The following is a 23,473-nucleotide window of genomic DNA, read 5'->3' on the forward strand; positions in this document are numbered from 1 at the left end:
ACCTTTATACCCAGCGCATTAAGTAGCATAATGCGATCCACGTGAGATTAACGCTGAAAAGTATCAAGCCACCTACGCAAAGCAGATGCATAACATTTGAAGTAAGTTTATATTTAGAGCTCTTCTTTTATTAATAGTAAGTAATTAGAGAATGACTTACTCTGCTCGTTCTTGACGAACAACTAACAAAGCACTATGTTGGAAATTTTGAATCTTTGCCCGACGCGGCAACGGCGCTTAGATAATGACACACGTTGTTTGATTCCACGCGCCACGACCATGACCATCTCAATGTTACACAATATTTAATTCTAGATGGGCGCGAGAAACGAGATACATACTGTAGAGGTATCACGTCGTATTTTGGATGCTGAGATGCTGGGAAGGCACTTGTGGAATTTCGGCCATGCCTTATTGTAGTAGCCAAATGTTCTTATGAAGTTGTTTTTTTCGAATAAAATGACGCATGGATTGTCACGTTTGGACACGAAAATCGATAATTAATAGCGTAGTAGATTATGGGAAGTGGGTGCCTTCGCAAGCTAAGCAACTTGTAAATTTATTATAAGAACGTAAAAATAATTGCTATTTATCCGTTTTAAAATGTGAATTAACTATACAAAAACTGCCAGGGCTATAAGCAAAATTTTAAAAAAATTGTTGAAATTCTGACATCTACTATAGAGAAACCAATCAATTTTCATATTTATTTAGAAATACACGATAATATTAATTTAGGGATTTTCGGTTTTAAGAGCAATTTCTGAGGATGTACTCACTAACTCCTTTTCTTAACTGAGACCATGCAATGAAAACACTTGACGTGTTGTTTGTCATGTTCCATCTAAATTTGTTCATAGTCACATAACTTTATGCGCAAATATCATAATTGATTAGCTATGCGAACTGTTTTTTTAATTGATACAAAGTCGTGTATACAGAATTAAATGTTTATAATTTGAATTTTATACTAGCTAAATATAGACAACACACACCACGCTACTGAATTGTGGCCGAAGGCGACAGAAAGCACAATTATAGTCACGTGAGAAATATCGGACTTCTATTTGTTGATCTTCGCGTGGATGGAAATAGTCGATAAAATGCATCGTCCGCCATTTTTTAAAAATCCAGGTTTGATTTGTTTTGTTTACGCGTCTTTCCGAGGTTCATTTGTACTTCTATTTCATTTTTGTCTATATTATCTTAATATAAACAAGTAAATTAAGTGTAAATAGTTCTGCCACAGATTAAAGATGTAAAAACATGTATGTACATATGCAGGCAGGTAAGTCTATCATTTTCTTCTCATATGTTATCATGTATGTAGATGTAAATAGCAATGTACGAAATTCTATTTTTGAATTCAATCTACGTTTTACAGATAATGGTAAAGAAGCATGGAATATTGCACACAGAAAACAGGAAAAACAATTGTGGCGGCTTTCTAGCACCAATTCCTGATACCACCATAAGGACTTTCAAGTAAGTTCCTCTCACTTTAGTTCGGTGTTCGATTTGGAGCCTTGATGTTCTTACACGATTCTATCTATTTCAATTTTTGTTAACATTAACATTGTACGTTGGATTTTGTGAGTTCTGTCCAAAAACCAATCAATAAACTTGAATGGTTTTTAGACTTAATGAAGTTGTTTATATTAAAAGAAATATAATTCCTTTAAGGATGATGAGACATAATCTCTCGCTATCTTAAAATCTCACATATTATTGTGAGGGTGTTAAGAAACATTAGAAGTTTTGAAATTATTAATTTCTAATAATCAGTAAGACGCAAGTTACTATTTTTTTTCTTTACGTTCTAAATCTAAATATGTATGTCTTAAGTGAGTCTAAAACCCGAAACCAGTTAGTTATAACATTCTCATGGAGTATTCAAATCGCTTTGAATTCAATACTGTTGTCCGTTTCCATAACGGATATTGAAATTGAATCTAGATTCAATCCCTACACGATACCGAAAAAGTGAATAAACTGAACAACATCAATTGAAACTCAAGCTGGATTTAATAGCCTATTTGATTAATTACTTAATACAAAAAGCGAATCCAAAAAATGAACTAAATATCTCATTTAAACGTAATCAGTAAGTATATATAATTTCCGATTTTTGTGTTATTTGCAAAGCGGTAAATCTCCCAAATTCTTGTCCCTGACATGTATAAAATGAAGGTGGGTAGAAAATATGCCACTTTTAAGAAACTGCTTATCCAAATATTAAAGCGATTCGAAAACTTTCAAATCAAAAAATCTTTCTGTGTTGTTCTCGTAGTGGTTTTGTATATCAGGTATTCCAATTTCGAGTGACTTGGGAACTGGGACACAAGCCAGGATCCACGTTGAGTTAAATTGTGGCATTTTTGGGTAAATTTGTACTACACAAGATGACATTTTTTTAGTAAATTTCAATTTTACTTTTTTTCCCTTATTTCAAGGAATGCGTATTTGTAAATTAATTACCTTTTCTTATAGGCACATTTCTAAACTTAGAAAATTTCGAATTTGTCTAATTATGTATAACTGTTTTTTTCAATTTCAAAAATGTGGAAATTTTATTTAATAGAGACCTAAATAGGTACATAGTTGCCTTTAATCTGTTTTGGGACAAGACTAAACACTTATTGTTCACGAAAGTGCCGCTTCGAACAAATTGAAAAATCAATAGAAAATTCCACATCAACAAAATATTACAACTCAAATATTTATAAAATCCACAGTGGACTAAAAATTACAGTCATCGATAAATTTTCGTTGCTTTCAAAAAAATTAATTTATGAATAAACACTCAGACACTTCCGGTGAAGAATTTAAATTTACTCTTAAGTATGACTCATTTTGATGAGTGAGTATTAACACATATTATGTGACATTTATTATCCAACACTCAACACTAAAAATCAGATTTTAAACATTATACTCATACCACCACTCTGTGAAACGGCCTTGCTTCAAAGTTAGTCACACCTGTATACGTAAAATAACCTTTAATTTACAGTTTCCTACTACGATAATGTGACGTGGGAGGTGACATTACGTTGACCCAGGGACGGCCAGGTTGTTTTTTTTTGTAATGGGTTCAATTACAAATAACATGTTAATGTAGAATTCCTTAACAGAGAAAGTTTGGTTGCCCTCATTTTGTATTCGCTTGAAAGAATACAGTATAGCAAAATTGGTTTTTCTCCACAAAACAAACCCCCAGAGATTTATTTCTAAAATTAACTCACCCTAAATACTGAAAATTCTCGTGCCTTCTAAAGTGTTGAAAGAAAAATAAAATGTAGGGGAATTCTTAAGGATGCGACAATGAGTTTAAAATAAAGACACGATCGTAACATTCTACAATCCCTACCCCATTCAAGAAGTATGTAATTTCCCTTACATCATCAAGGATCTTCCTCAATTTTATATAACTGTGATCCCACTAATGTAGTGAAAGCCTTTGTGTTGACTACCTGAGGGATATTTTACAGTTTTTAATAAAACTACTTTTCATATAGAAATATGTATCTTTTACAACCTTCAAATACGTATTCAACGAGGTGTTTCGTAGATTTTGAAAATTACCTGCCTAAGAACCCAATTTTTGGTGACCTTAGTATATAGAATCAGTCTAGACTTAAAAAAAATTGTTCGTTTCCTCTAGCATATTTTCTGTCTCCGCATAAATTCAGTTTTACTTGTATCTTTAACCAACGCGTGCCATTTCAACAGTACGTACAACCTACGTATATACATATTTCAAAATTCAGGATGCACGTAATAAAAATATTGTATTTAAAAGTTCCTTTGTTTTCGATTTCTCATTTCGAAGAATTAAATCTGATTAAATCAGTGATAATGGAATGAGTAACGCTGTAGATTATGAAACAAAACACAAAGGTTTTGAAAAACGATGCAAATATTTATTTAAATATAATTAGGATACATTAAACGGTAATATGAAAATATATCGATATTTTCTTTGAATGAAGGTGAATATTTAGCCGGATTGATCTGGCAGGGGTATCTTTTGTCTGTTTATGAAATTATAATAAATCTATTATTTTCCGGCAGAAACGTATGTTCAAGTTTATACAATAATGAGATAACTTAATTAACCAGGATCTCTGGCAAGTAACAAAAATACATACATTTTATGCTTAAATAATCTATAGGATAAATAGTTACAAAAATCACACATACTTACATCAGCTAGTTATATAAGGTACGTTAATTCCCTACCATAACAATAATTGATAACAGGGTAAAAATCAGATGTGATGATATAGAATAGTACACATTACGAAGACGAGTACGAAGGTTGATAACAACGCAGAATAAAATCATATTTATTAAAAGTGAAGTAATACACTAAAATATGCAAACGCAAGTTGTCTCACAAAACAAATGTTTTGAATAAAACTACAAAAAACCTTCAACTTTTGAACGAATACAACAAATAAGATAAGAGTATAATAACGTGTATGAAAAATAGGAATACCCATACTGGCAAATTGAGAACATTTGCGCCCTGCGAAGCATTTTTGTGCAAAGTCCGTTACTCGAGGATTTCCTTATCTAACGAATAAATTAACTAAAACTAAAATAAATAGGCCCTCATAGAGCGATCACAGAATTTAGTGGCGGCGTGCCTCTTTCTCCTTCATCAAGGATTTGAGTTGTTCAACCTCCGTGGTTAGCCTCACAATTTCGGAGTGAAGAGGATGAGGTGTTTTGGGTTCCTGAGGATTCTGGGAACCCTTCTGGAGAGATTGCAAGGTAGCCGCAGCCTGTGACGCGGTCCACTCGGCTCCTAAGGAAATACCAGAGTCCCTTTCGTCTGAGGACCCTTCACCATCCCATGGCGGACTTGCCCTTGACGGTTCCTGTTTAATGTTGTGAAGGGCTAGAAGGGCTGTCGCAGCGTCTTTGTCACCCAAATGTGATTTGTGGCGGAGTTTCAAAGGCAAACTATTATTGGGCTCAGTGGGTGGGGGTTGGATTGGTGGTCCTTCATCGCCTGAGGTGCTGGATAATTCAAACGGAGATGGAGAACTTTTGGGTCTTCTGGCAGAAAGATTCAATGCTCCAGGAGAGGGATGTCTGTAGGGCATTTGGTACGATGTGTGATATTCTGGATGCTCTCTGAACGCCGGCTCCAAGGGGACTTGCAACGGAGAGCGAGACATGGGTTGGGAAGCCATAGGCTGATGGATCACTGGGGTAGGCACTGGACTCTGCGGAGCATATAGAGTAGGTGGGGCTCCAGGATGCACTAGCTTTTGACGCTTGGTGATACTGAGAACTTGTTCACTTGTGGGAAGGTTAGCAAGCACCTTTTCAACGCAAACAACATTTTCACCGCAAATTCCGTACTCTTCTCTAATGGCTTCCAACTGAGCTTTCAGAATGGCGTTTTCTTTGGTAAGCTCCACGACTCTTTGCTCCAAAACCATATCGTTAAACCGGCGTTTCTCGCGAGACCTCTTGGCGGCCTCATTGTTTCTTCTTCGCCTATCCCAATAGTTATCATCTTTCTTGTTGTCGGGAGTGAACTCCCTTTGCTTCCGTTGAGAAAAAAGTTCCTTATGTTTCACCGAAGACATGCCATAATGCTCTTCTCCTGGAGTGGTACTGGGACCTAACATTTCTCTGGTATGTCCGTTGGGAAGTCCCGAATTGAGATGGGGCACTTCTCCGTTCACTGGGGACCCACTTTGGCCTCGTCCTACGAATTCGGCAACCATTATATGCTGCTTCAGCACATCTGAAACCAAAGAATAAACCTTGTTAGAATTTTCAGAAGTGCTTATACTTAAAAATAATTATTATTCTAGTAATCTCTGGCAGCTTTTGCGCGTTTATTCTAAAAAAAGATAGGTGATGTAATTTTTCGGGTCAATAAACATAGCTCCGGACCTAGACCTCGGTGAAATACTGTTAATGTCCATACGTATAAAAAACAGCCGTTACAAAAGGTACATATTTGCAAATTGTTTTTCTGTTGTTACTAACACATATCATCATTTACGACCTACATACGATATACGTCAGTATTATTTATAACGCGAATACTACCAAAAAAATGTTTCCTCGATGATTGGTAACAAGGGTATCTCAAAGCAATATAGTAAACGCAAATGTGATCAGCTAGCATCTATTTGTTTGGATTATTGCTATTATCTCATTACAGGCAACAAACAACGTGATACCAAACACGTGGCCGCGATTCAAAGCCACGTTTTGTGCTATTTAAGTTCTACCGTGAAATATTGGTCTAGTGTAGCTTTAATGTTATGGGGTTGGCTATCGAAACAATGATTGGTTGAGTTCACTACAAAACTTGTCGATGTTATACAATATCGACTATGTAAATAATTGAATAGGAACTCAAGTTCTGCGAAAAATAGCTTAGGTTTAGAATTTTGTGCGTTTACACAGAAGCAATACAATGAACATAAAGTAAGTGATAAAATTACAAAACGGAAATGTGCAAGCAAATAGGCTTTGCGGGCACTCTATTATTTACAATTGATTATTAAAGATAGATAGAAGATGAAATTTAGTGCAAATAATCACAAAATAAACTAGATAACCGAAGAAATTCGGAAAAGTCGAGATTTGATTTTGAAATGTGAGTCAGTAAAAAGATTAGACGAAAATGGGTTGGAAATAAATATGAAAAAAATAAAAATTGCTAAGTGGAAATTTGCGAGGTACTTCACCGATATTTTTATGACGTGAAATTTTCATCGTCGACTAATATGAGTGAATTTTATTAATACGTCATATCGTTAATCGAAATAGATTTCGTCGAATTCAGCCCACCTAGTGGAAAAGCCTTCGTTTCAGTGAAAAGCGTTTAAATAAGTATTAGAGCGTTTTAGGAAGAAAGCGTTTCAGTGGAAATGATTATCAGAACGAATGTCCAAACACGACGCAAACATCATTTCAGCAGAATCGCGTGGTTCAGCGCACAGATTCAATTCATTACTGTTCGTAGCTAGGTCAACAAATATGTGCATCTATTTTATTTTAAGCTTATTTGTCGATTACTTCATTAAAGTTCGAATGAACAAATATGCGATGGATCTGAAAAAAAAATTCTATTTCATAGGTTATTATTGCGCGTTCTTGGAGGTTGCTTTCTAGGTCAGATTCGTGTTGAATTAGCTGGAGAGATAGATAATACATACAACAAAAAGAAGCGTGAATAATCGAGTGGGTATTAGTTATTACGGCATCGCCGAACGCGCACTAAAAAACCATTTAAACGTAGAAATGGTGTCAAAGCCTCGCTTATGTCATATCATAACGGACAATCGACATACAAGTCTTGAAATAACAAATTATTTTAACCGTTCCTTATTAACATTTGGATTTCTTATTTAGTTGAGGAACATTGAAACAGAAACAATATTGTGTACGACGTGTGACCTGAACTAACTTGAGATTGTAATATTACTTAAGACTTGAATTTCAATGTTACGCAACTTTAGCGGTTCCGCAAGAACGAACGGGCAACGAACACTTCTAAAAGGTTGCTGTTTACGATAATTACAACTATTGTTACATATTCAGCAAGCAATGAAATTATTATCCGAGGACTGTCAAGTAGTGTTTCCCATGAAGCAGCTGATTCATCGCTTCCACAGAAAATGACAATCAGAAACTAGGATGATACATAAATAAAACTTGTAATCGATCAAAAGTGTTTCAAAACAGGCTTCGCCCTGCTTGGTTCCTTTAAATAATCGGTAGCTAAGTGGTTATTTCCTAATTCAATTTCCGCCAAGGATATTATTAAAACGGATTTTTTTGATACAGGTTTTAGTCCGGACCGGATGAACCTAAGGATCTTAAGCTGATAAGAACAAACTTATCTGAACTGATTGGATAAATGGCAGCGTGTGCGAAGCTGCATTTTTCGAATATTTCCGGTTTGCGCTAGTTAAAACAAGCAAGAATATAAATATCTATGCAACCAGAAGAACGCAAATATTCTCTTTGGATGTATAGGATAGCGTAAATTCGCCCCTTTTAGACAACGATAAACGCCCTTAATCCTGCGCTGTTGTACATTAACTTCAACATGGTGTTAGTTTCGTTCTATAAGAAGCAATATTTTTATTTTTATGACTGAAACCAATTTTTTTTTTTAATGGGACATCCGTGTATTATTGATTAATTCGATCGATAACTCTTTTAGTTAATTTCAATGACATAGATATAAGGTTTCATATACGACGTATGCGACAGTTGATGGTACAAGTCAACAATCGATTGTACTTTAGACATTTATGGAAAACTGGTCATACGACCATTCTGGGAATTCGGGTATCTAAATAATGAGACTTTATCTACCAACCTAAAATGTTTTCTTAAATGCAACGTTGTCGCATTTGTGGTGACGTCGCTAAGTCTAATTTAGAAATTTAATTATATGTACCACTTTCAACGAATATTTAGCGTCGTTTTATCCCCAATGTATTGTAGCATTACTAGGTATAAAATTATACTAATATAGTTTTTTATGTAAATATGTGAGTTAGTTTATACTATATAGTTTCAATAAATAGCGTGCAATGGAACATGAAACCACGGATTTATTTTTAAAATATGTAATACGCAATTCGGGAGGTAAAACCTAATAGTGTAATCTAAAGAAGTTTATTCATTATTCTATCAGAATGATGTTCGTTGCACGAAAATTAATAAAAAAATAGAATCCAATCGACGTTTTTGGCAATAATTGATTTGCAAAAAAATGTCTATTCAATAAGAGAAGGTGGTTTGGTGTCAGATTTTTTTTCTAAATTAAAGTACCGAATTTTATAATTACAATTTATGCATCTCGACGCAAAAAGTTACATTTACAAAATGTAAAGATACGGACAGGTATTTAGAAGTATCGGAGAAATATTGCGCAATGTGAAATTTGCTTATAAACAATTATATTACATACCGATTTAACGACATTCCCCATTGTTAAGAAAGCTTCAATAGAAAAGATAAACGAAAAGGTACCTGTGGACTACGGTAAAAATAAACAGATATCCTAGAATCATATATTTAAGAATCTAGGCTAGTGGAACACAGCAGCGCGTCGTATGACCTACAATAGGAAAACGCGGCTATAGATCAGTAAGAAGTGATACAGCGTGGTGTTATTACATAATAACGAAATAATAGTGCGCAACAAATTTGTGGTAAATATTGTTTGTAAATACGCATCAGTCCTGCGTTCTCGAGACCAAGCCAGGAAAATACTTCTCGAAAAACTCGCAGGGCAAACAAAAACAACACGTGGCATATATAAATAATTGAATTACGATGCAACTTTGAACCAAGTCTTCAATAAGTCAACTCAAATTGCGTCACGCGGATCTGGGAATAGTCAAAGTGAAGAACAAGGTCTAATAATATTGCATAATAATCATAATAAGACATTACTCATTATCATTAACGGTAAATGATGTTTCACACGAAATTAGTATGAAGTTTATCTGTATTGCATCACCTCTCTATTGCTCATCGTTCACAATAACGTTAAAATAAAAACCACCAAGATCACGATTACCAAAGTGGAACGTAACCGGCACTAAAAGGTAACGTGACACTCGTTTAGGGTCTAATAATTACCACTACATGTGGAAAGCCGCAAATTTGGAATAACAAATAAGTAACTGTACGCCTTATTACTAGAGCGTGTCAAGTCGCAACAATAGTCGGCATGACACCAAAACGGCGCGCAAAAAGAACCAAAAAATTATCGACACTCACCAATTTGATTAGACGTTTTATTCACGCGGGCTCTGCCGCTTTTGGAAAAACTCGGGAAAGTCACTGTGTAAGTCCAATAACAAAGTACCAAAACAAAAACAAAAGCTTCTGCGCGGGCTTTAAGTAATGTCCACGTACGGCGCGTCCGGATTCTTGAGTTGACTCAATTCGACTGACTTTAACCACGTTCGCGAATCATTTGAAACGCTTTTCGCGGCGCGGCGTGAATGTAAAGTAGTGGGCTCACGCAACGTTGCCAACTCCGCTGGGGTAGTCTGGACCACGCTTTATTCCACGGGCGCGTGTTTGTTGTTATTTGATGCACTTTAATGATTTGTTTGTCAAAATCGTGACGCAGCGCATAACGTATTTATTCCAACCAGACAAAGGCGCTATTTAAATCAGATCATATCTTAGATATCTGGATTCTGTGGTGGTTGCGTTTATTCTCTATTACGTTCTTACTTTGACTGTTTTGCATGATTTTGCATTTTTGAGCTATGCATATTTTCGATTACGCGCAATATAGTCAACAAAAATTTTGTTTTTCAAATTACATATTGTATTTGTATTTTCCGATTAGTCATATTTTGATTAACCTCAAAACGTTCAAAAAATTTTAAGCAAGACAAAGTGCCGTACAACATGAGCAAAAGGTTTTTGGTTTTCCAAACTACGCACATTTACGCAACAACAACAAAAAGTTGTTTTTGTCACAAAACGGTCCCATCAGCGTCCATTACGTTTGTAGGAGTTCTGTATCGACTATCATTCTTCATCAGCTATCATTTTTCTTTGTTAGTTTTCAATACTCTAGAACAAAGGCCAGCAAAGACAAATTGGTAGGTCTCGTATATCATATGCTACATATAGATCTTTTTGCTTATTCTGATTATGAGAATTTCGATTACACAACATCCCTCCTAAATTCAACAAAAAAATGAGTTTGGTCACAAATTTCTCCCATCAACATCCATAACATTTGTGAGAGTCCAGTTTCAATATGTTATCATTTTTCTCTGTTATTTTTTAAAACTCTAAAACAATGTCTAACAAAGATGAATTGATAGAAGTGACTGCGCCTTTTTCATAGAAATAGTTGGCACATGACCCTATGCGGGGATGAAACTAATAAAGTAGATAAATGAGAGTGTGGGTCGAGACTTAAGGATGGAGAAATATGTCATCGGTTTTAGATTATCAAACACATATAATTACGGGACTGAATGGATTGTTCGTGTGTTGTAATTTGTGAATTAAGAGATAGATAGTCTCTATAGGTATTGCGTAGATACGGTAACTTGCATTACAAGCTACCGAACACCGAATATAAATAATCATAGAACGTGCACTCAACTGCGGCACTACACGAATACATAATTCCATCATTAATTTAACTTCTTATCACAACTTATATCTCCGTAAAGAGTCTTAGTTCTACTCGAGTTTATTTCCTCCGGATACTCAAAATGGTCCACTTCTGGTCACGTCACGTGACACAAAGTTACTTAGATATACCATCGTTTTACAGATTATCCAAGTGAATCCCATTGAACTCCGCTTTCCTTTTTTTTTGGACATAAACTCACTTTACAAAGTCTTTCCCGACATGTTTTCCAACGGCATAGTCACTTTCATTAAGTTGAGGTTATGTACATCTTTATTGGAAATATGCCTGATCATCGCGAATTTTGTCCCGTTGCACTTGCCGTGTGGGAGCAGTTAAACGTCGAACTGTACCGTCTCGTTACCCACTGTCCTCTCACTCTCACTTTAGTCCGATGTTGAAACTGGACATATACTTATAATAGAAATTTCAATCATCTGCGGCACCTTTAGTTAGTCAAATTAAAGCAAAGCGGAAAGTACTCTAAAAAGCCAAGAGGTATATTTACAATTCCGACACCTATATGGCTCACTCCTCTCACCCTGTAAAACGTTGAAATAAATAAAGTTGCTGCTTTCAGCGAATGCACGAGGCAAACGGTAAGGAAGTCAAATTACTAAGGGCATATTAGGGCATAAACCAAATGACTTCAATGACAAATGTATGTTGAATGGTAGCTGCCTTAATTAGTGTCAAATGCCTGGACTTTAATTTGCAATTACATCATTTACCTTTATCGATTGGATCTTAGTAATCGTATAGCTGTGCGAATTGAACAATAATGACGTGACGTTACTTGGTCTAGTAAGATCTTTGTTGCGAGTAGTTAAAAAAATTTCCCGTTTAGTTAAATGATTAAATTTTTTTAATTAACTTATTCTCACTTTTTTTCAGATATTTATGTTTCAGAAATTATTACATATAAATCTAATTTTAAGATGGATTTTTAATGAATTTGAAAATTTTCGACTTTTTTAAAATTAGCTAACTTTGTAACTATCACTGTTTCTTCCCAATGGTGCGCATCAAGATCATCAACACTCCTGTATATAATAAATGACCATTATAATCGAACACTCGTCTAATTTTGCATAATATTGTCATAAAACCATTGATAATTTTTTTAAATAATCGGGGTAAATTTATATTAATCCTGATTAGCTTGGCTTAATTTAACTTTATTTTAATATTTAATTATGCACGAAATCGTTTAAATATTTTTAAAAAATCTGTCTCTTGTTGATTGAGTAAGTAGACATTTCCATTTTTCTTCCTTAGTAATTTTTCGATTGCACACATTAAAATTGTTTTTGTCATAAAATGATATACGTCTGTGGAAATGGTAATAGCAAGCTGTTTATAATTTTTAAGGATTACGTCATGTAATAACCAGTCTTTGATTCAAAATTTACTAAAAATTCACAATATTCCAATGTCACGATGATACAATAATTGTCTTTTTCAAAACAAGTAACCTGACTTTAGCCATATGGTTCAGTCCTTTACTCTTTGAATGGTTCAGTTCTTTTCGAATTTTTAATATTTGTGCTAACACAGAAAACTAAACACGGGTTTATAACCGCAATTTTTCTAAGGTATTTAAGGAATAAGGCTAGTCAAAGTACGAATATACTGGAACTTTTGCACTCTGAAAATGTATTAATCAAAAACATACTAATGTGTAGGCAAGTGGTTGAATAAAATATATTTCATTGATGCAATATTTGCAGTAAAATAATAAATTATAGAGTACTCCGATATTATACCAAAGTTCGTACAGTTTATAGCAGGAATTTAGTTCAAATTAGTGGAAAAAATCTCACAATTTGCTAGAAATTTTGAGCTTCGATTCAAATTTGGATATTTTTTCGTTGGTTCTTTAAAAAAACTGAAAACCGTGTTTTTGGTCTATAATGGATAAGTTAAATTACTGCTAAAAAAAATGAATAGAGAACCCTGTGTAGCATACTTCGAAAATAATCTATATATCAAACAGGGTTAATTTGAAATAAATATTACTCATTGCAGTACGCATAATAAATAAAGCTTGGAACCCCATAAAATATCCCTAGAATCCTTGATGCAAACGTTGACGGTGCCAAATTATACACAAAGTAAAAACTATAACACGTGCAAATTTTAGTCAGTCACTTTAATTTGTGTAAAGTATATTAAGCAATTTAGAGATAATGTTAATTATTGTAAGTATTACTTTTATGACTAAAAATGTTATTTATCACTTAAACATTATTCGTTTAACCTACAGATAAATCTGCAAACTATAAAATTGTTTGAGCGTTAATTAAATAAAATTGACTTATGAGATTTTGATTAAGTGACAGCAGTTGTAACACGTGTAAATATACTATTTAGTCATCTGCTGCAGCTAAATGAATTAAACGTGTACCTATAGTATTTGTGACTGGATAATAAAATAGTTTAATACACGTGCATAATAATTACTGCGCCGAATTTGTCCCCGAGTTCTAGGACACCTGCAAATTCTCCTTCATTGTTTATTAAGTGAAAGACGTGATTGGTTAAGGCAAACCAAAAAGTAAGCTAAAATTAACCACATAGTTAGGAAAATAAGCATTGTCCCATCGAAATTTCCTGGATGTTTTCCGGGGAGCCAAGTTGTCACTTTGCCAAAATTTGACAATAAAATAATTCTTAGCGGCATAAACCTATGTTATGTAAGCTCTTTAGCTTAGATTACAATTTATGTAGGCATTGACCTACATTTAACACTGTAATTTGTATAAAGTTACTGCTAGTGTTAGGTAATTTTCGCCGGTTGCGAGGAAATGCAATACTTTGGTTTGTTTATAATTATTAAATACGTAATGCTGCAATTTTATTGTTTCTGGGTTATTTCGTTTCTCAAATATAAGTAGTTTATGTTTATACCCATGTGGAGCCATTGCTATAAATTTTATTGTTAACCAACTTGTAATGCAAATCTCGATTGTTTATCCCTTCATCAACCTCTACGTTATACGTAACACTGCGAAATGACATCATCACATAATAACCTCTCAATAATAGACATTAGAAAAGAAATATTGATTTTATAGGTGAAGGTAGCATTAGCTCAGACAAATTCAGAAGGAAAAATTAAGGTTCCGATACATCCGCAAAGATTTGGCAACATCACAGTATGAGTGTGTTGATTCCCGCGATTTGACGAGGAAAATTGCACGGATAGAGGACAACACCCTCTGAGTCATTAATGAGACCAATGACAAGTCACCTTGCCAAAGTCTTTGTTATGTAAGGTCCCCGCCTCGGTACGGACCTGTCTGGCCGTCTAGCCACCGATCCCTTTATTTTTTTCGGTCGAACGTGAATTAAATCGCTTAATTAAGGGGAAAAGTTGTTAAGAGCCACGCTTTGTTGCCCGTTTATATTGATTCGGCTGTCAGTCAATGACTTCTGACTATTCAGGTATTGTGGCTATTAGCGACCATTATTGTACATATATCATAAACTATATACTGGACAATGATTCCATGCAAGATTTGTCATGCAGGTTGCAAATTTGTGTAATAATTCTTGGAAAAAAAACATGCCAATTGGCCATATTTAGATAAATTTTCCTATTCACGGAAATCAATTTCAAAGAAAAGTTTTGGTTTAGCAAGCGAATTCTCAACATTGGGCTTTGTTTTTTTTGTTTATTCAAAAGCTCCTTTTCCCTGAACCTAACAGCTATTGCTGTATAGATTTATTATTTCAAAGAAATCCTACAATACATCCAGTTGTCGCGTGAGAGGAAAAAAATCGCAATGCGACATTATCTTATAGTTTAATGCTCTCTTAATTGGCACATTTACTTTTACGTCAAATATCAACCTTATGTCTAAAAAACCTATAAATATAAAAAATCTCAAAACATCTGTTACGTTAATTATTTGCGGACTTATTTTTCTGTTTTGGCAAAGGTCGATTATTTTTTCCTGTTTTTAGGTTTTACCCTATATTTCGGGTAAAAGCGTACAATATTTAGATTTTGGCTTCAAGCCTATGTTTCAATCAATTCATAAGTTGCGAAGCAATTTAGAACCAATATTGAATTTTTTCTCGCCTTAAAACCATGTGTCGCTGAGTGAAAAAAAAGTAAAAGTGTACAGTACTTTTTTTACACAATTAGATTTTAAAAAAATGTTATTGGGTGTATTGAATAACTGTTTAATGTAAAATACGCTTTTTCACCTTTATTAGAAACCGTCGAATATCAGAAATCTTGTCGCCCTAAACATCTCATCTCAAATACTCAGTCGATACATAATTTATAGACTTCGTTATTTACCAACCATAATCGCGTCATCCCCATTGCTGTTTCGTTAATGTCAAATAAAATATCACCATTCATTCTTTCAATTTAATTTATGTTTAATTTAAGTAAGTGTACAGTAATTTTATAGAACCTAGTTAAATCCACTACTGGAATCGTACATACACTGCGGTTGTGAAATATACACATATGACTATCACGTCTTATACATATCTCCCAATGCTGCCTACTCCGGGATTTAAACTTGAGATTCAGATTATAATAATGTACTTCACAACCGTGGTGTACAAACATACTGCTATGCGGCTCGGATGTTGCTATACTCTTAAAGAGATTTGAATTCTTTAGGGAAAGTAACTATTAGAGCTCTTATGTTTAATCAAATCTTCAAGAAAATTATTTGGAAGTCTTTAGAAATTTTAGATAAACGTTTGAGAATTCTAAAAAAGTAAAAATTATACATCGAATTGAAAACATAAAGTCGTCGTCGAATATCAGCAAAACCTCAAAAATCAACTCCTTTCTAAAACAAAACACTAAAAATTTCTTAACCTTCCTTGAAAATAAAAAAATCTATACGAAAATTTCATAATAATGTTAACAAATCTCTTCAGTGCCCTTTAAACAATTGCTCAAAACTCTCACTTTCAAAAGAATTCAAACCAAATACAAACCAAAAAATATTTCTCTAAAAAAATTCAGGAAATCTAAATATGCATCGAAAAACCTTAGATAAAACTAAAAATCGTATTCAACACAAAAAAAGTGTTTTAATTTCAAAGCCACTATGAGTTTTATTTTAGAAAATCAAAAATGCAAACCTTCACGTATTCCTAAGTTTATGAAAGATACTAAGAGACGTGTACGTAAATTTTCAAAGATATTATGTAAATACCCAAAAACTTTTCAATTTAATCAACTGTCTCCCTCTTACAGTGACTAAGATCTTCGTACACTTAAAACTGATTTGTGGACATGTCGTATAGAAACATTAAAAAGTAACCAAATTAAATGTTCTCGAAATGGCTCAAGTATAACAATTTAACAAGCGGCATCAAAATTTTGTATTTTTCGCACCTAAGTATCTACATAACTCGAGAATGGTTTGAGAGAGGAATAGATTACTTTTTTTTATTTCATTTTGAACGATCTGCCAAATGTTTTCAATTTTTCAATTTTCAAATTTTTATTTTTCTTTACGTAAATTTTTTTTTAATACATATTTAAATCCTTCCAATCCTTGAAATTTAAACAATTCTTTACATATCACTGTTTAATCAAATTACTATAATAATAAAATCTAATAAAGATGATAAATATGTATATATATGCGTGAAATACCTATTACATATGCAAACGAAAAAAAGCTGTCCTAAGTGCATTCGATAGTGAAATAAGACATTGATGTTGACTTTGACCAATACAGCTTATGACTGTTACATCATTTATTTGGGAAAGCGACGTACTCGTTTCGACTAAAACGAACAACAATGTGGAATATTTTACAATAAATAAAAATCAATGACCGAAGACTTCCGTTTCTGCGGACAATGACATTTAACTTTCTTCGTTAAAGTGGGACGCACATATTATATGGTTTTGCATATTATATTTGTTTTCATTATCACCTTTCTTCTTTAAGACATCTGCCGTAAGAGGTTACGTTTCATTTAATTTCAAATTTCTAATATGCGTTGTTATTGCCACTTGACCAACTCACAAGGGTGGTGAAGCTACCTCCAGAGGACTTACTCGATTTCCGCGGAGCTCCTCCCTTAAGTAGCATTAGAAGTTTTGAGTAACAATTACCCTGTTTAAGAAAGTTGATGTGTCAACTTTTTTTCTAATCCACGTAATTAAAACCTGCACATTATAGACAGATGTTTGAACGGCTCATAGACAGAAACCTACTTTTCGAGATAGTTTGAAAATAATAGTATTATCCTCGTTCAGTTTTATATGTAGTACAGAGAAAGCGTATGAAAGTTTGTTTGTGCCGTCACTAAAATAATTAGTAGTAAAATCAGTAGAAACTTTTTCAAGATGTTCGTCGGCATTACGTTTTCTTATTAAACAATGCAATACGTCGATGTTAGAGGCTCCTTACATAGACGAGGTGTTACACATTTGAGCCTTACCGTTTGGGATCAGTGAAACCGTAAAATATACCGGATATATGACTAGTTCGCTAGAGAAATTTAGAAAACGTATACATTTGGAGAATACACCATCTAGTCTTATGGTCATCTTTGGTGATCACACCGAGATGTTCAAAAACTGATCTCATGAAATAACCATTTAGACAATTCCAGCTAAAATTTCAGACCCAAATTATTTCACTCCTAATCACTCAAATGTCGCCGATTTGAAATTCTTGAATACGCATTCAACTTCAAGATTCTCCTTATCGACTTCAAGGGATTTCGGATCATCCACACATCACAAAATTAAAGTTCGAATTAAATGATAATTTCGAAATATTCGCCGAGACTTTAGAATATTGCAGTTACTCCTGGCTATTCTTCAAATTTCACTTTCAAGAGCTTATTCCAATTTTCAAGCCAAATAGGGAGGATTTCTCAGGACGGGTTCATTAAATTTGGGTGAAAAAATATGAAGTTCGGCGGAAATGTTTTGAATATATTTGTTTGCAAAGTCTGAGTCTACGTAAAAACTACATCTGTATGCAAAAATACAGAGACAAGCTTATAAAAACTTAACTGGGGCTTCAAGTCCAAATGAAACGAGAAACGTTGTTTGTCAAAATTAATAATGTTTCTGTTTTCCCGGACATTTGAATTTTTTTCCATCTGAAACCAGCATTACGTAAAGTTTCAACAAATAGGAAATTCCTTGTGCATATACAAAACAAATTTATTTCTTTCCTTTATTCACTGAAGCATATAATTTCTGGCCCCTACACAGCTTTATTTAATGTTAAAGGAAAATGAAAAAGCTTTTTATGCGAATCAAGATCATTACGATGACCCAATTAAAAAATTCAATCTTTCGTTTGCAATTTTCGTGTATCCTTGCTATAATGGTTTAATTAAGCCTGTAGACTAAGACTTCCCAAATAGGCATTGGCAACCTTGACAAATCTTTTGACTCGTAACTTACGGAAAAATACCTCTTAATAATCTGTTGCTAAGTGCACTTAATTGTCTTTAACAATAATCCTTCTTATCAGTCTAAGAGTAAATAAAAAAAAATAATTGCTCGAAACGGATCAACAAAATCACGAAAATATGGTGTGCGTCAATCGAGGACTTCAAAAGATTAGGTGTTGACTTAGGTTCGGGCGTTTCAAATACCAGGGTTAATAGCTTAAATAATTACTGACAAAAATGTCCCTTAATGAGAATTTTTTCCCGCAAAAGGTTAATAGGAAAAGAGACAGCTAATAAACAGTTGGGGCCACTTAAGGCACACAAGCGCAAAGTGTAACGGGCTCGACGGCAAGCTGGTAATGAAAAGAAAGTGGTACTCGCAAACTTGGACTTGGCCTACTTTTCTTTCGCATTCAAGATTATGTCAGTTAGGCTGTTTGAAGGTATCCGCAATATGGACATTGGAGCACCTGTATCACCATTTTTGGAAAAGTAACCTTTGCTTGTTGAAAATTCCTTGATATTTCAAGAACATCACCAGTTTTTGACCATCGAGAGGTGATATTGAAACTTTTCGGCACGGTGACTGAAAAATCATTTTAGAATTCATAATGATATTTCACAGAAGGAACAAAATTGTGCAATTGAGTGAAGCTGAGGCGATCAAACAAACGCCCGCTCTCTAAACCCCTCAAGGGTGATAGCAGTTACATGCAAATAGACATAAAAAAAATTGCATAACATAAGTGTTCGAGCCTTCATTGAAAACACATACATTTTTTTCAGTTTTAGCTTTTAAAAAAATGTACAGGTCGACCTTAGAAACAAGGTTTTCAGAGTGTAACCTTTATTCCGTTTAAGTTGAATTATTTCCGGCAACGATACCTTACTACAAATGGGTTTTACAAAAGAGACGACCTTCGAGCTTACCAGGGTATCATTCAGTGATCAAAGTGTATTACGAAATATTTTTTTCGCTCATGCAACCTTCCTAAATACATATTTACATCACAGCAAAGTCGCCAGACATGTGCGATATTAGGCGATTGGCAGAGGTAGTTATCGTATAATATAGTAGGCCCGAATTTAAATTTTCAAAGATGCACTTTTCACATTGTTACACTTTTCGTGTGGTTGACTGTAAGTGAGACTATTTCTCAAACTTTGTGAGACTCAACAAACTTTATTTAAACACAAATACGGTAATTAATAGCACGCTAATTACTTAAACAACGCTTTGAACTACTTTAAAGACTTTTACTTGTATTAAGTTTCCATTGCAGTATCTAATATTTAACTAACTTGTCCCACATGACTCGCTCGTATATCCGTCAGCTAGAACTGCGGCATTAGCGAGATACTTCTAGAAAGATGTCGAATTGTTTCGAATATCTTGGGCATTCGTGAATCCCCGAGAATATTCTATGCTTATACCGGGGCGTTTCCATAAATAACAAGGCATAATGTCTATATGACACAAATAAAGCACATGGGATTATATCGATATCTTCGTTGTTGAAGGCCTGGAAAGTTAATACTTCATATTAGGGAGGTAAGCAAATTGTGTAAATTTCCATTGGGTTTAGGGAAATTTATATATGTCCTTGTGGTGTTTCCTTAGTTTAGAAAAATGATGATTTGCTCCGAATAACAATGTTTTAGAAGTGAATTCTACTAGCTTCAAAAATTCACAACTTAATTAGAAACATGTTTTATTTGCTTCTCAACATTAAACTTAATTTTAGATGAAATTTTCCCTCGATTTACTTGTTTTTTTTTCTATGTTTGCAATTATTTTTGCTCATTCGTAAATCAATCCCACTCTTTAATTTTTTAATTTGTTTCGGAATTGCAAGAACTCTTTATGTGAGAATGTGTTATTTCCATAATATGTTCAGAATGTCAAAGTTCATAACTTATCTATGTATTTTTATCAAATTACTAAAAATATTTTTAACCAAAGTTTGCTAATCGGGTTTTTTTAGGTAAAGTAATTCAATTCTTAACGTCGTTAATACAGGTTGCAGGTAGTGCTACATTCGATGCTCTGCAAACGTTTAAGTCAATGATCGCAACTTTATTGTACCTGGTATATTTTCTAGGTGTTTTCTAAGAATAATGTTTAAGAAATATTTTAATTAATCACTTATTTAATTATTTTTCAAAAGCTTTTAAAATTATCGTAAAAAATCGACATTGTAAAAGTCAATTTCAGTACAAATTGTTTTCGACTTGTTCCATATTTTGTTAAACTGTGAATGAAGAACTGCAAACCGGTGGGAAACACAAGAGTGCCTTTACCACGAATTAAGTTACTTTATTTTGCACAATGGGTTTTTTTAAAACTATTTTATTGCCCAAAGAACTAATATACAACGATTAGAACCACAGCGTACTCTACTCACAGATAATTATGAATAAGAATGATGATGCTCTCATAGTTAAGGGCGGTTTTTATATTGTCCCTTCTCGTTGGATGTATATGGGCTCCACTTGTCTATCGCGTCAGGCGCCTTTGCACAGGATAATATATGTATGTGATGAGACAAAAGATAGGATGAAAACCAGATAACCATAGGATACCACAGATGAAGCACGTGGTTACATAACTCATATATAGGCCGCAGAGGTGAGTCCGTCACTGTATATTAATTGTTTTTTTAATTCATAATAAAAAAATTAAGTGCATTTCCATACCTGGAGGTTAAATACCTAGGTAACTAATGACAATAGATTTGAACAGCTAGGTGTGCAATACATCTGATATACTGTAATTTACACTGAATTGGCAAAAATAATGATACTTCAGTTACCTATATGATAGATGATGATAATAGAGAAACCACTCGCCCAAACACATATTCGATAAAAAAAATATATTTTTGCAGTAGCTAACAGGCAGGTGTTTGCATGGGTGAAGCGTTTGTTGTGAAAAATTACGTAACGATTATATTGAGTAATCGTTTTTAATATTAATTGCTAAAAAGGCTTTTTTCTAGATTACACTATTTTGTGTTCAGCTTATCGTTGATACCTTTGGTGTCGCACCAACCTGGGCTTTTAAAATAATTGAGTCACAATGCGACTACCGTTGGTACACATTCTCAGCATCCGAGTTATTATGTCCCTTATTTCCTGATGTGGTTCTTTGTTAAATGCCCCTTTTAACTTTTAGCTTATTGAAACAGCTCCGAATCTAATTTATCTTATTGGGACCACCCTTAGAAATCCAATTACGTTTGTAAATGGTATATAATTTCCAAGGCTCTTTCCTCGATGCCATCGTCATTAAAAAAATATAATTTTCGTCTCAAAATTGAGCTGTATACGGCTATATTTCTCCCATTTCTTGCCTCTTTGTAAACAAAGCGGGTCGTAGGAGTAAATCCCAAACGAGGGTAAATGGAGTATTGTTGGCCCGAATGCTACAATTTACATAATTATGTGAAATACCATTATAATTTCAATATAATCTCTTCTTCGAATTTGTTATAAGTAATGTAATGTCAACAAGGATTAGCTGATTATCGTGAACAACCTTTGATATTGTCCCAAAGCCACTTGTGTTTATTTTAGTGAAATATTACACAATTTAAAGCACTTATCTTTATCATTGCTTATGTCAGACGATGATAATGCCGAACACAATAGAAGATTTTTTTCGCAAACCCTTATTTTCTTCAGACATATTGTCTGCATATGAGTTCGCCTAAAACAGGAATTTTCGCCAAACACAATTGCTTCAATACTTGATAATGTTATCAGCTTTCATTGCTTTGTCATTAATAACATTAGCATTTTTAAAGTTTGAATTGCTTTCTCTATTTTTTTTTTGAAACGTAATCTAAATTTTGCGATTCGAGTTCAATGTCCGCTAATTTTATAACAAAGTGAATTTTTAACGCGACATGCATTTTAAACCAAAATTTTAATTTAAAATGCCCCTATTAGATTACGTATTTAAACCAAGAGATAAACATACGAATTAAACAGGCCAAAGTACTCATTTATGTTTCCAACGACCCAATGGAATTTCAGTTTTTTTTTTAAAGAAAATTTGTTCATGTTTTCTTATAATGGTATGAAAAAGTCCACAAAATTACAAGATAAACCTCCACATAACCACCAAAATTAAATTTCCAAGCTCAGAGGACCGATTTAAACTTTACTTATTGGAAAAAATATCAACAAATCATACAGCATGAACGAATTATCTTTGTTAGTGCGACTTACCAGGGGGTGGTGAGAAGATTAATCCATTTTCAGAAGGGTGCATGGGAGGCATGATAAAAGGTCCAGGGCCAGTAGGCCTGTGGGAGTGATGCAGCGACGCAATGGTGAAGCTTGTAAGTCACTAGGATCACAAACCAAAACAACCGGCAAATAACGTACCGAAAAGTAAGTACCAATGGCAAGCGCAAACGAAGAACTAACTTAAGTTCTGTAGTCGCGAGGCTGGAGTAAAAAAGCGGCGCTGTCGACACTGCACTGCTCGAAGTTTGCAATGTCAAGTAGTACTGTGAACCAGATACAAGCCGTGAATAAAGGATGTAAAAGTATGAGATAGTGACCTAGATGTTCGCGAAGTAGTGGCGAAGAAAGCAATTGGAGAAAGGGAGACCGAGGAAATGCGGCCAGAGGATAGGACGAGTGGAGTTACGTGAGATTACCGCCATACATAATACGGTTCTAACTGGCCCCGTTTTGCCGGTACGCTCAGTACTTTCTGCGTCATTATGGTCTTTGTACTCGCATTCCCTGTTGGAAATGGAAATCGATTTTTTTTAGTATCCAATTTTTAGTCCTCCCAAGCATCTCTTTTCTACAAGTCATTTCATGTAAAGTACCAAAACAAGTTTCAACTAAATAAAAGATAAGATCCAAAAATTCTACGGT

The 23,473-nt window shown here is 34.0% G+C and overlaps 1 protein-coding gene and 1 long non-coding RNA gene across 4 annotated transcripts in view; one reads left to right on the plus strand and one right to left on the minus strand.

Annotated features, from left to right (window-relative positions):
• The first annotated feature begins 695 nt into the window (after positions 1-695).
• The window catches only part of LOC136350590 (uncharacterized), a 56,272-nt gene continuing 33,494 nt past the window's right edge, over positions 696-23,473 (plus strand). Inside the window, exons 1-2 of the long non-coding RNA XR_010734179.1 lie at positions 696-1,288; positions 1,385-1,485. This is a non-coding gene — a long non-coding RNA (uncharacterized lncRNA). The remainder of the gene's footprint in view (positions 1,289-1,384; positions 1,486-23,473) is intronic.
• vri (vrille) lies at positions 3,902-23,113 on the minus strand. Of its 3 annotated transcripts, none has more exons than XM_066302469.1 (2): positions 22,811-23,113; positions 3,902-5,767 (listed from the first exon to the last, which is right to left on the minus strand). In XM_066302469.1, the coding sequence occupies exons 1-2, from the start codon at positions 22,860-22,862 to the stop codon at positions 4,638-4,640; spliced, it is 1,182 nt and encodes a 393-aa protein (XP_066158566.1). In that variant the 5' UTR covers positions 22,863-23,113; the 3' UTR covers positions 3,902-4,637. The 3 variants fall into 3 exon arrangements, with proteins under 3 accessions (XP_066158566.1, XP_066158567.1, XP_066158569.1); XM_066302470.1 differs by lacking the exon at positions 22,811-23,113 and adding an exon at positions 9,784-10,053; XM_066302472.1 differs by lacking the exon at positions 22,811-23,113 and adding an exon at positions 8,966-8,984.

The sequence above is a fragment of the Euwallacea fornicatus genome, chromosome 3 (assembly GCF_040115645.1).
Source record: "Euwallacea fornicatus isolate EFF26 chromosome 3, ASM4011564v1, whole genome shotgun sequence".
NCBI classification, from domain to species: Eukaryota; Metazoa; Arthropoda; class Insecta; order Coleoptera; family Curculionidae; genus Euwallacea; species Euwallacea fornicatus.

Excerpts from the sequence above, each read along its gene's own strand:
- vri (XM_066302469.1), bottom strand. The coding sequence starts at position 22,862 with ATGCCTCCCATGCACCCTTCTGAAAATGGATTAATCTTCTCACCACCC. Across the intron at positions 5,768-22,810 it reads AATCTTCTCACCACCCCCTG|ATGTGCTGAAGCAGCATATA; the intron begins GTAAGTCGCACT and ends CTTTGGTTTCAG.